This window comes from Prionailurus viverrinus, chromosome A2 (assembly GCF_022837055.1).
Source record: "Prionailurus viverrinus isolate Anna chromosome A2, UM_Priviv_1.0, whole genome shotgun sequence".
In the NCBI taxonomy this organism is placed as follows: Eukaryota; Metazoa; Chordata; class Mammalia; order Carnivora; family Felidae; genus Prionailurus; species Prionailurus viverrinus.
The window spans coordinates 169,725,195-169,737,697 of NC_062562.1; the positions used below are offsets into that span (position 1 = coordinate 169,725,195).

Sequence of the window (12,503 nt, forward strand, 5' to 3'; positions counted from 1 at the left end):
TCCTGTAGAACCCTAGTTAATCTGAGCCCGAAAAGTGATGATCAAATCTTACTAGATGAGGGATTCCTTCTTTCTCTTGTTCTAAGGATGCATATTTACATCGTTTGTTCTTAAAATATTTACCAGTAAGATACGGCAAGACACATCCATGCATTTGCTAAGCTGGGTATGGTGCTAAATGCTGCTTTAAAAACGCTGCAATCATGGGGCGCCTGGGTGGCTCAGTCGGTTAGGTGTCTGACTTTGGCTCGGGTCATGATCTCACGGTTCACGGGTTCAAGTCCTGCGTTGGGCTCTATGCTGACGGCTTGGAGCCTGGAGCCTGCTTGGGATTCTGTGTCTCTCTCTCTGCCCCTCCCCTGCTCATGCTCTGTCTCTTTCAAAAGTGAATAGACATTAACAAATGTTTTTACAATGTTGCAATCAGGAATGATGAAAATAATGCTTACTGGCAGCACAGCAGAAAGGGGCCTTTTGAGGGGACGTAGCCAATGCAGTAACTCTTCAGGACTAATGAATGTGCTCTGGACATTCACAGACCATCAGTGTAGGTGAAAGACAAGCACATGCCAGAAGCGTGTTCCCGGAAGGGTCTGGAAGACAAGTTGATAGAACAAGCTTGGGGCATGGTGACAACCTAGCTGTCTGTTGTCCGTGGAGGCAGAAACGAAACAACACACTGTCTAACCAACAGCCTGCACTTTCTTCGTGATGTAACAGGCTTGTAGCTGACATGAGCCACGCCCTCTTATCATCTGCAGTAACAAGTATTCATTTCTTCAACCCGTGTTTAGTGAGCAGCTACTATGTTCCCAAGGCTGCGCTATCACGAGTTACCTCTGCCAGGAGGGCCTTGACCAAGACAGCAGGAGAATACACCACAGAGACATCACCTGGGGACTGGTGCTTCATCATTCCTGGGGCTTGTGCACGAGTCCACAAAGCAGGTCCCTAAGCCTTAGGTCCCTGAAAGAAACAGCTAAGCAGGCCTGGATGAGGCCCTGGGGCCATACTGCTTCCGTAGGTCACTTGTGAGACACCTCGATTTTACACAGTAGAAAACCCAGGTCCCACAGCCGACCTGGACTCCAGAGACATTTAAGGTGCTACAAGGAATATTTTACAGGGAAGCTATTTTTCAGACAATGCCAGGATACCCCAATATTCTGTCTAATTAGGGTGCTGAATGAAGTAATGCCCTTCTCAGTAGCCTGGAGGTGAACTACAACTAAGGTCTGGAAATACCATTTGCTACGACGTTGCCGCTGGATGGCACTTTGATAATAGATCGCTTTGAAACTTTGCATCTGGAAGCAGGAAAGTTTTATTTTGGGGTTGGTGGTGCAGGTGGATTCCATTAGTGAGAGTCATATTCTGGGACTCAAACTCACATTAAACCAAGACTCAAAACCCAGAATTAACCAAGGCTGTTAACCAAACAAAAGGATTTTTCAAAAAAAGAGATCAAGTTTGAACTCACGTGTTTTAAAAATATGCCAAATTTGGGGCCCCTGGGTGGCTCAGGTGGTTAAGTGTCCGACTTTATCTCAGGTCATGATCTCACGGTTCATGGGTTCAAGCCCCACATCAGGCTCTGTGTTGACGGTTCAGGGCCTGGAGACTGCCTCAGATTCTGTGTCTCCCTCTCTCTCTCTCTGCCCCTCCTCAGCTCATGCTCTGTCTCTCTCTCTCCCTCCCTCAAAAATAAATTAAAAAAAAAAAATTTTTTTTTAAAATTTAAAAATATGCCAAATCCAATAAATCCCAAACATCAGAATGTCCTCCAAGTTGAGCTTGAGTGAATCTGATGCCTGTGGGTGGGACCCTCCGGTCAGCACCGCTGCCCAGTGATGGGCCGCCAACACCTCAAAGGCCAGAGCAGCACCCACACCCTCTCAGGCTGCCTTCAGAAGCCTGTGTAAGGCCCTAAAATGGTGTCGGTTTAGGGAAACTGATGCGTGTGCTAAATCGTGTCAACCAGCTTGTGCCTTTCACTCACTGAAGTGTTTGCTGTTATCGCCGTTTACAAGCAGCCTCTGTTTCCTTAAATGTCAAAAATTCTCCAAAGCCTTGCTCCCAATGTCTTCGACAAGTCGGGACCATGTGAACTCCAGGCGGGGCAGGGCACTGCTCTGCTGAGAGGCTAATATGCTGGGCCTCCTGCCATGTTATTCCCAGGATAATCCTCCACAGATTTATGATCGGGACTTGGGTGACTTCCCAGGATCGTTCCAGGACATAGATCTAACAGTGTTATGAGGAGCGTGACAAATCGTCCTCACACACAGCACAGCAGGCGCACAGCGGAGTGTGACCCTGGGTGTGAGAACCAGCCCAAGCACAGACACGCCCGGCCCTGCTCCTCCAAGCCAAGGGTGCCTCCAGCTCCCTCTGGGACCGGCCGCTGTGGGAAATGCAGCTGTTACGAGGGCCGGTACGACACAGCCGCCAGGGTCCCCACGAGTGTCTGCCAGTCAGTGCCCCGGGTCCAGGTCTGGTGACCTCCTCAGCCCCATCCCCCCGGGAGTGTGGGGCCCCTGATACCTCACCCTGTCCTCCCTGCCCGCCTCTTCCTTCAGCTCTGCCCTTGAGCTCGAGTCTGCACGCAAGGCCTTCTGCCAAACACAGTCCCACCCGCTCAGCGGCCCTCTGCCTCTGCCTCTCTCTTCGGCTCCCATGTGGACTCAGTGGTCCCCACCCCAAGGCACCTCTTCCTCGGCCCTCAGCTCTGTCTCCGGCTCCTTTTGCACTTCTGGGGGGCAGCTGACTCACACCGTCCAGCCCCCGGGGCCTCCCCGGTCGCCATCTCTCTGCAGTTGGGCTGCTGGCTGCACCATCTGTGGCAACGGCTCTTCCCCTCCTCCCCTACAGCGGACACCTTCATGTCCCGCCCGGGATGTTACTCACTTAGCAGGCTGCTCCGCTCCCAGGGCCACCCTAACGACTCCTCTCAGAAGCGTCTGCCCCAAGAGCCTACCTGAGGTGCAGCTCACTTTCCAGAATCCCTCGGTAGGCTCTTTATTCTCAGCAATCCAGGCTGGGGGTCAACTCCATTTTCCTTTCCCTGTTCCTAGTCCTTCCCCGGGCTGACGCCCTGCACTCCCAACACGTGCCTCTCCCCTTCACTGTTGGTCCACGCCCTGCATCTCGGAGCTTGAGACCACAGCCAGCACCCGGCCCCCCAGTGGAAACACTCCCTCCTCTGAACTCCTGAGGAGCAGGCAGACGGGCTTGCGTGGATCTTTTAGTGTCTCAGGGTACTGAGCCCAGGGGCTCACAGGACAGAGCCGAAGTGCTGGGGAAGGGGCAGTAGGAAGGACGTGCTGCCCTTGTCATTGGGGCTACGTGGGCAGGGCCCCACCAGGCATCCTGGCTGCACCCCCACTGCCCTCCCAAACAGGCCTCTGTCCTCTCTCCGCAGGAAAGGAGGGAGCTGTGAAGAAGTCACAGATTTAAAAAGCTGTGTTAATATCTCCCTGGGATAGGAGGGAGGGAGTCTTCGGAAGTAGCTCTTGGGCTGCCAGAGCACTGCTGACTGAGTCACAGTAAGCATGCCATCCCAGGGGGGTGCAGACGTCTGGGAATGCTCTGGGCCATGGATCTGTCATCCCGGACCTCCCGGTCTCCACCTGCAGAAAGACCACAGCAGCTGGTGACAGGCCTATGTCCACACAGAAGAGCAGAGGACTGAGGGACCCCACCAGGGGTGTGATGAGGAAACTAAGGTACCAATCAAGGTCCTGTCCCGAAACTTCAAAACCATCACTGTAGGCCAGAGAAAAGGAAATGCTGATTTCACAAATGAGGGAATCCCTTATGCAAAGAGGTAGCTTCAGCTGAACATGCTGACAGTTAAAGTGAGCACTCAAGAGACTTAGGCACAGTCTCGGCTAATAGATCGTGTAGTGTCAAAGGAATCTCCTGTCTCTTTGAAGCAGACACTAAAGAGGAAGGAAAATCCTTTTCTAAAGCATGTTCTCGCTAAGATACCAAACATGGCTTTGTAAAAACAGCATTTGACTAGGAGGCCAGGGACCTGGGCTCTGTCTGCCACCAACTTTGGACGAGACTCTCAGAACGTTCTTTCGCATTTCTATACTTCGACGCGCCTTGATCCAGATCAGGATGGAGGGCTGCCCTGACATCTGCCGTGTGCACACCTGCCTCCTTCGTCCTGAGACATGGCCCAGCCTCTCAGGGACACAGCATGCCTGGTGCCTCCCTCTGCCCTGCTCACTGGTGGAATTCGCACAGCCTGTGCTTCTCAGGTCAATCCGTGCCAGAAAGGAAGGGTCCCTCCAGCAGAAGCCTTTGTGCCAAGAGGCTGAGGAACCCGGAGAAGGGACGCCTGCAATACAAGAGGGCGTGTGCTCACTGTCATGACAGAAGCAATACCGAGATGCAAGAGGGCTTGGCCTGGTGGCAGGGTGTCTGGGAGCCGCCAGGTGGGAGTGAATCCATCCCAGGTCTGACACAGGACACATGACGTCACTGAACAGGAGGACTGCTGTGCATAAAGTGTGTGTAGTAAATTCGCAAAATACTGGCCACTGATTAGCTTATTATCAAAAAGCATCAATTTTTCTTGGAAGTGTTCCCACCCACCCTCACTCTGTCTTATCTCTGAGTAAAGATGATGTAAGTCCTTAATCATTTTTCTATCACTGTCAGTTTCTGGTTCCAAGTAAACTGATGTTATTGTATGCCTACATTGTCTGGTTTCCCCTCAGAAATCCTACTGCCTTTTGACTCAAAGCCCTGTTATCCCTGCTCACCCCATGCCGCTGGGGACGTGATTTGGGGTTCCGAGAGGGGGTGATCATGTTCCATCCAATTTCGCTTCATGCCTTCCTTCCTGGTATACACTCAATAAAAACATGCTGAAAAAATTAATGAAAGACAGACTCAGCCAATGTGTCCGCAAATGACAAGACAGCCTCATTTTCACTCATGCCATGATACAAGGCAGCCGCTCAAGACCAGAGGCTTGGCCACAGGGCATTTCAAAGCAGCCCCCCAGAATCGGTGCTTGACCCAGAAAACCCTACAAAGCCTTGCAACTGAACACCTTCAAATCTCCACGTCCTTGTCAGGAAGGGCTGCCCAACAATCAAAACCGTGCAGGAGAAAATCCACCAAGGATCTGAGGGGGTCATGCCATAGTGATACCCGTTACCTTCCATCCTCCAATGGCAGCACTGGCCCCGTGCCAGGACAGCCAGCGCCAGGCAGAAACCGTGGCTCTGTCTGACGTGTGTGCACAGAGCACAGGTGCGGGGGGGCTGGGGGCCTCCACAGGGCTCTCGTGCCAGGGCAAAAGACCCCAGAGACAGCAGGCTGCAGAAACTCCCGCCTGTACACACGGCACATGATGGGTGCGCAAATGGGAAACAACAGGACGTCAGTCGAATCAGAACTTGTGCTGCCAGGGTCATCTGGAGAAGAAACCCAGCTTTACAGCCCCATTCCCACCAACCAGAAGAGCAGGAGAACATGCCACTGGTCCTGTGAGAATCTGGGGGAAGGAAGAAATTTGGGCTTAGAGGGGAACACACGAAGCAAAGAGGCAGAAGCAGTGAAGGCCATTGTTGAGCCGCTGAGCTGAGCCTTGGGGTCACCAGCACCAAGGGACTTGGGCCGGTCTTAGAAGGGAGGACAGAAGTGACCCTGGTCTGAATCAGTGCAGTGTGAGCCCACTTCGAAGTCCCTTCCTGGGATTTAACCTCAGGTTATAGGCTTCTTCTTCCAAATAAGATCAGCGATCACCGTGGTTTCCAGGTGTGCAAGTATCTCACTTACGAGAAACCGATTTCTTGTTTACGATTCCTGTTGTGAGTCTAAACATAAAAATTTAATTCAAGGTAGAATCTTTCTCAGTGGGATTTTTTTCCTGTAAAAAGTAAACTTAGAGTCATTACTTTCAGAAAATTCAATAAATGATTATTGATTATTTATATAACCAAGGCTACTAGCTGATTCTAAGGAGTTTAGAATCACGAGAAATCTAGTCAAGAAAAAAAAAAAAAGACCCAGTTCAATGGGAAAAAACAGATCAGGCTATTTAATCTATCGGCCCAAAGAGATATTTGGACTAGAACAAGAGCCCACCATGTCAGCGGGGAGGGGAGGGGGAAGAAGCGGGCCTCTAGCACCACACTGACATCAGAAGGGCAGCTGCATTCTCCTTGGCCGTGCCATGAACTTCCAGAGTGCCTCCCTTCAGACCCACATGAATAGAAGACGGTGGGTACTCTGTTTACGCATCTGCTCGCGTGTCTGTAAGGACCAGGGATAGAAAGCCACGAATATGGAGCTTGCTCTTCAAGGGCTCGTGCTCTGCAGGGAGAAAGACAACCACAAAGCAGATGAAGCATGTGACAGCAGGGCTCTCTGTGCACGGGCCACGCTGGCCAGAAACAGGTGCCTCGGACAGGTGGGGATCCAGGAAGAGTCTGCAGAAGAGACAGCCTCCTCACTTGATTTTCTGAAAGGGCTTAGTTCCCTTTGTGATGAAAAGGTGCAAGGAAGAGATGAGACATAAAATGGGATGTAATCGCTTACATTTTCTGTGACAAAACCATCACAGAAATAAGAAAGCTGTTAACGAGTTCTTCAGTCACATGAGGAGAATGTTTCAATTTCATGATCAGTGGCTTGAAGTCCACCGTCAAACGCTGGTGAAGTATTTTATTCACATGAACAAATGCAGGCATTAGAGCACAGCTTGTAAGCTCCCTAAGAGCCCAGGAGCCTGGGACAGACGGATGAATAGTATGTTAGAACACTATGCATCTCTTAATAGAATATTTAAATACACAGCCGTGACCAAATACATTGCTGAAGTTGAAAACAAAAAGACAGACCGAGCACAGACGGAGCGTATGGGTACGTGGTGCCTGGCTTACGTCTGTACAAAAGGGAAGCAGGGACACATTACACACTGTGTGCGCACGTTCTTTAGGAGGCAAGGGAGGGGCGCTGGAGGTTTGGAGTGGGGAACATTAGCCATTAGACACGTTTTTGAATGGTATTTTTTCATGCGCATGTATCACTTAATTTTTAATGTGAAAATTTTCATTAATTTGTTCAGCAAAAGCTTATTCAGTATCTTTTTAAATGCCAAGTACTGTGTAAGACCTTGGGCCATGATGGGGACGAAATGCCCTCTCCCCCTTGAGGACAGTGTGGGGGGACAGCGAGCCGTGGTCACAACAGTCATGCTGTGGAGAAGAAGAAGGACATTCAAGCCTACTGAGAAGCCGCTGTCCTGGGACGAGCGCTGACAGCTTTGTCCCAACTGTCTTTTTGAGAATGTCTGTGAAACAGGTTTGACGGACAGGCACAGTGCCTCCCTCTGGGCTGACCCCAGTAAAGGAGAGAGCATCTTTCTCTGGAGCAAAGGCTGGGCGGGAGGGCCAGCAGCCTCCCGTGACACTGAGGGCTCCTCAGCTGTGACACAAACCGCCCGCGGGCACCGCGTCAGTCCTGTGGGCTCTGGGGAAAGGGAGTATGTGAACATGACACCCCGGCTGCCTGTTTGCTGGGAGCGGTCAAGTCTGTCTCTGACCCAGGGTCCCAGGCCTGCTGTCTCTGACCCAGGGTCCCAGGCCCGCAGGCATCTGTGAAACTGTGGCGGCCCAACTGGTTAGCTTGCAAGTATGGGGACTCCAAACCCCTCACAGCTCTTGACGCGTCGATCAAAATTAACGCAGTAAGCACCCTTTGTTTAAAAAAGCCAGAGGAAAGTCAGTCTTCTAGTGGAGCGCTTCCCATGGCCCTGGTCCTAAGCTAATGTCTCCTCTCACTTTTACTTCCGCCGAAAGTGAGCAAACGCACACTTTCATCCGATCAGAATGCCTTCGCTCTGCTCCTGGCTTACCTCATGTACAGTGTCTTTATTCTGGTGACTTATTACTATCTATAACCTTGGCATTCGAGCTCTGCATATTTCAAAAAGTAAGAAAAAAAGGAATTCAGAACACAAATTGTCTCTCTTTACAGAAGCTGACGGGTGGCCAGGCCTAAAGGACTGTCACAATGCCACCTGTCTCCTGAAGGGCAGCTGGCCTGTTAGCGGGCTCTTCCTGCAGACCCAAAGGCGAAATGGGTCACATGCAGATATTTTTGCTATAGAGCTAATAGTAATAATAAAAATGTTCAATATAAGAAAATGTCTAAGGACTCACACTTTGTCATTGCAAGAAAACCGAGGGACGTTTTTCTCCACCACTCCACACAAGGAAGATGTGTGACGGCCTCTATCTCAAACTACCATGTTCTCTCTGCTCCAGATGATGTCAAGGTGAACTTAGTGATTTTCAAAGACCCTGCCCTTAGATACTGCCATCCAGCCATTTGGTGTGGGTCACAGACAGATCACCTCTGAGACCCTAAAGACCAAGGCAGGAAGGGCGTGTGAAGGAGACCCTAATGAATGTTGGAAACGTCCTGACCCGTCTTCGTACCGTCACATGCAAGAATCTGACGGCTTTCAGGCAGTGTCTGTCTGCCCCAGAGGGGGTTTGCTTGTCTCCTGCCAAACTTTTTAAAAGAACGAGTTGCAAAGTCTTAAGAAATTGGAATACTTTATGTATAAGTTTGCATTTCCGTGTTCTCTGAACACGGGAACTGGGCAGGCTGGCACCTGCATTTCCTCACGGTAACAACTGAGGGTCGTTAAGGAGGAGCTGCCATCCACAGTTCCCAAGATCCCCACCGTCCCATGTTGCCCCTGCCCTGCCACACGGCCACCAGCTCTCTCTAAGGCCAACACTTGAGACTCATGAAGGGCTGGCCAGGGACTAGGGGTCAGACCCGTGCCTTTGGGACAGAGTAAAACTAAAAGGACATTGTTTTGAACTAATGAATTCCACACTCCATCTATGTGAGACAACTAGGGATAAAGAATCTTTCATATATTAAAAAAACCCTGATTGTGGATCGTAACATCCTATTTCATAATGGCAGAAAACCTAACTTCCCTGAACTAGTCTCGTTTCCCGCCACACAGCACCCGTGAGGTGAGTCACTGGCACAAACTTACAGATGCCCCTTCTGTCCTGCTTTGTCCGTTATCCAGCCAGCCCCTGGCCAACTGTGATGGGATTCCTCAGAGGGAAAGTCATGAGCCATATTCTAGTTTTTAAATGTTAAGTGTTCCTTGCTGCCCACTGAAACAGTGCCAGTTTTCTATTTGTTAACAAAATGTTCTTGATGAATGTGGGAAATCGAGAGTGACAAACAAGCCACACTAAGCATTCTAGGAGCTTTTCCCTAAAACATCAGTTGTGAGAGAAGCAAGGGGAGGGAAGTAGACCCCAGATGCACGCGAGGGACAGGTGTGTTGTCTGCAAACAATCTATCAACAATCATGAAATCGAGGGCAACCTGTGGGCATGTGCCAGCCATGTCAAGGCAATCTTCCCTCCCCCATTTCGGGAGTGTCTGTGCGTATCCACAGCGGATTGCAGAGGGCCTGGGGAGTCTGCAGGAACTGGACGTGTTCTGCCTCATGGAGCCTGTGAATGAATGCCCTTTGAAGAGTGGAAGAACTCACATGAAGAAGCAGGTCTGTTCATGCTCCAGGAGAAAAATTAACGCCAGTGAGTGAACGCCATTTGTGGGCAGCCTCAGAACACGTCAACAACTTGACTGTGCAATAATGGCGTGAGGGGGTAAAGTTCCCACTCTCCAGGAGTCTGTGGACAGCCCGGGCTCACCTACCGAGGATGCAGCAGACAGCATTCCATCCCCCTTCATGCAGGAGGCAGTGTGGACAGAGCTGCAGGGCCCTGGGTCCACTGGCCACTCACCAGACAATTCTTAAGTCTGTCTCTTCTCAGCATTTATTTGTCTTAAATCTCTTAATTTTCACCACAGGGAACAGACCTCAGTGGCCATGACGACTGTTTCATCTTGAGGTTCTGGCTGGCCGAACCAGTGTCTCCTCTGTCCTCACACCTGGCTCGTGGTCAGCATAGAGCTGTGCACAGGAGTGACGCCTGGTCCACATTTGCTGTGGGGCTGAGCTGCTTCATTCGCCTTTCTCTGGTCAGAGCTCTACCAGACCATTTGGAAGATGTGGCCTCAGGACCATGTGTGCATTACCAAAATCACAGATCTTTAAGGCTGGAGGAGTCCTGGGGTCACAGACCTCATTTTTCAGCCAAGCAAGCGGAGGCTCCAGAAGGGACCAGAAAGAGCACAGGATGTCTATGTTAGTAGAGGTCTGGTGCCATACTGTCCAGCATGGGAGCCACTGGCTGTGGTGAGTATCCGAAAGGTGGCGGGTCCAAACTGTAGAGCAAAATAAATGCTGGCGTTCTAAGACTTGGTATACAAAAAATGTAGATTTCTCATCAATATTTTCTATTGATTACAAGTTGAAATGATAATGATTTGGATGTATTTGGATATACAGGCTGGGTTTCTAAGACTTAGTATACAAAAAATGTAAAATTTCTCATCAGTATTTTATATTGATTACTAGTTGAAATGATAATGACTTGGATACAAGTATTAGGATAAAGTATATTAAAATTAATCTCACATTTTTAAAACTTATTTTAATGTGGCAACTAGAATATTAAAAATTCCCTATGTGGTTCATATTCTATTTCTTCTGGGCAGTGCTGGTCTAGAACAAAGCCCGTGTCTGTAACTCTGGTCTGAAGTCCCTCTGCAGGACACTAAACTATTTGAACACATAACATAGGCTTATTTTGATTTTAATTTGAAAATGGACAGAGAAAAAGAAAGTTGAGGGACAAAAGGTTTTTGCTACTGTTATAATTTGGGTGTTGTCACAGCACCTTTCTGAGTTTATAGACCTGGAGTGTGTCTGACTGGAATGTATGTGGTCCCAGCATGTGTCCTTTGACCTGGAGAAAATAAAAGGAGCAAATTCACGGTATTCACAATAGGGGATAGACACAATAGTGTCTTTGGGAAAACACAAGTCTCATTTTCTTGTTTGATTTCTGACATTTCCACAATTCTTTTTTTTTTAATATATTTGGTGGGTTTTTTTTTTACTGTTTATTTATTTATTTTGAGAGAGAGAGAGAGAGAGAGAGAGTCAGTGTGTGTGTGTGTGTGTGTGTGTGTGTGTAGGGGAGAGGCAAAGAGACAGGGAGACAGAGAATCCCAAGCAGACTCCCCACTCAGCATTCACCAAGGAGCACAACACAGGACTTGATTCCATGAACCATGACATCATGACCTGAGCCAAAATCAAGAGTCGGATGCTTAACTGATAGAGCCACCCATGCGCTCCTCCACCATTCTTAATTTGACAAAAAGAATCTGTGATGTGACTACAGTTTTTAAAGGAAAGAAATCAGATACTCATTCCGTAGAAATGGGAGTTGCTTTTGCAAAGCATAACAATGCCCATGAAATTATTTCAGTAACTGTTGCTATTATGTTAAACGATGGATACCGTTACTATTAAGGATTACGGCTTTCTTTCAAAAGGTTTATTGTGTGAAGGATTCCGCCGCCCCTAATATTCATAGGAGTTTTACCAGCATTCATTAGAAAACAGTGGAAACAGACCTTTTCGTGAAGACGCAGGTGACCTTAAAACCTCAATGTTTAGAGTGAGGCATCAGCTATCTGCCCGTCAGGTTATCTAGCTAGGACCATCACACTCACCCCGTGACTACCTTACCTTTGTATTTTTCTGTTTGAGTTCTTAGAAGCTCTGCACATTTTGTCTCTTCCTCCTGTATTTCCAGATGAAATCGACATTCTGGGTGAACACTGTTCACCTGGTCAAGGTTTAAAAAAATGAGAGTGACTAAAAATTCCACCAGAAGAGGAAAGTCAAACAACAGTTCTACAAAATAAAATAAAACACCCTTCGATTCCAAAGTGCTCCCCAAATAACACTCATTTAAAAGCAGTCACCTTCATATTTCTGGCATGGTTATGAAAACAAATTCACTTTGTGAAGGAATTCTAAAACAAACATAAAATCTAATAAAATATTTTTTTTACTGAGCAGGAAAACAGCTTACTAACATCATACACTGTATGATGTTGGTACTAATCTGGCAGTAATAAAGCTCTTTGATCCTAATCATCTTTCAGTATTGGAGCCCTCCATTTCGTGGTCCTTGATCTAATTAAAGGATGTACATATCTCCTCACAGACCATTCTCAATGCCCACACGCTAGCCCAGACGCCTACACGCCTCACCTAAGGACCACAGCCTCTGCATCTCAACAGAGCTCTAACAGGATAACGTTATTCGTAGAGACTGCAGGTCACATCTGAAACTTTGGAATTGGTGCGAAGGAGATTTTCAGGACGATCAGAGGGATAAGCAGGGAGACGAAGCGTGGGAAGGGCTGCGTCACTGTGGTTGCCACCAAACAAGAGGTGGTTGATTTCCCCTCCCAACGGGTCGCAGGAACCAAAGGTGTAGTTAATATTGCCCATTAACGATGAAAAGACAAAACGACACATTTCAGCCTTAGAAGAAAATATTCTCTGATTT

General features: G+C 48.6%; 1 protein-coding gene and 1 long non-coding RNA gene across 5 annotated transcripts in view; both read right to left on the minus strand.

Moving 5' to 3' along the window:
• The window catches only part of VIPR2 (vasoactive intestinal peptide receptor 2), a 69,797-nt gene that overhangs the window by 55,760 nt on the left and 1,534 nt on the right, over positions 1–12,503 (minus strand). For 3 of the 4 annotated variants that reach the window (XM_047848879.1, XM_047848877.1, XM_047848876.1), the window contains exon 2: positions 11,672–11,771. In XM_047848879.1, coding sequence (XP_047704835.1) covers positions 11,672–11,771 — 100 coding nt within the window. Of the gene's footprint in view, positions 1–9,556; positions 10,297–11,671; positions 11,772–12,503 lie in introns of all 4 variants that reach the window. The other variant, XM_047848878.1, reaches the window with a different exon arrangement.
• On the minus strand, positions 1,667–6,436 carry LOC125160193 (uncharacterized). Its single transcript, XR_007150170.1, has 3 exons — positions 4,776–6,436; positions 4,161–4,348; positions 1,667–3,629 (listed from the first exon to the last, which is right to left on the minus strand). It is a non-coding gene; the product is annotated as an uncharacterized LOC125160193 (long non-coding RNA).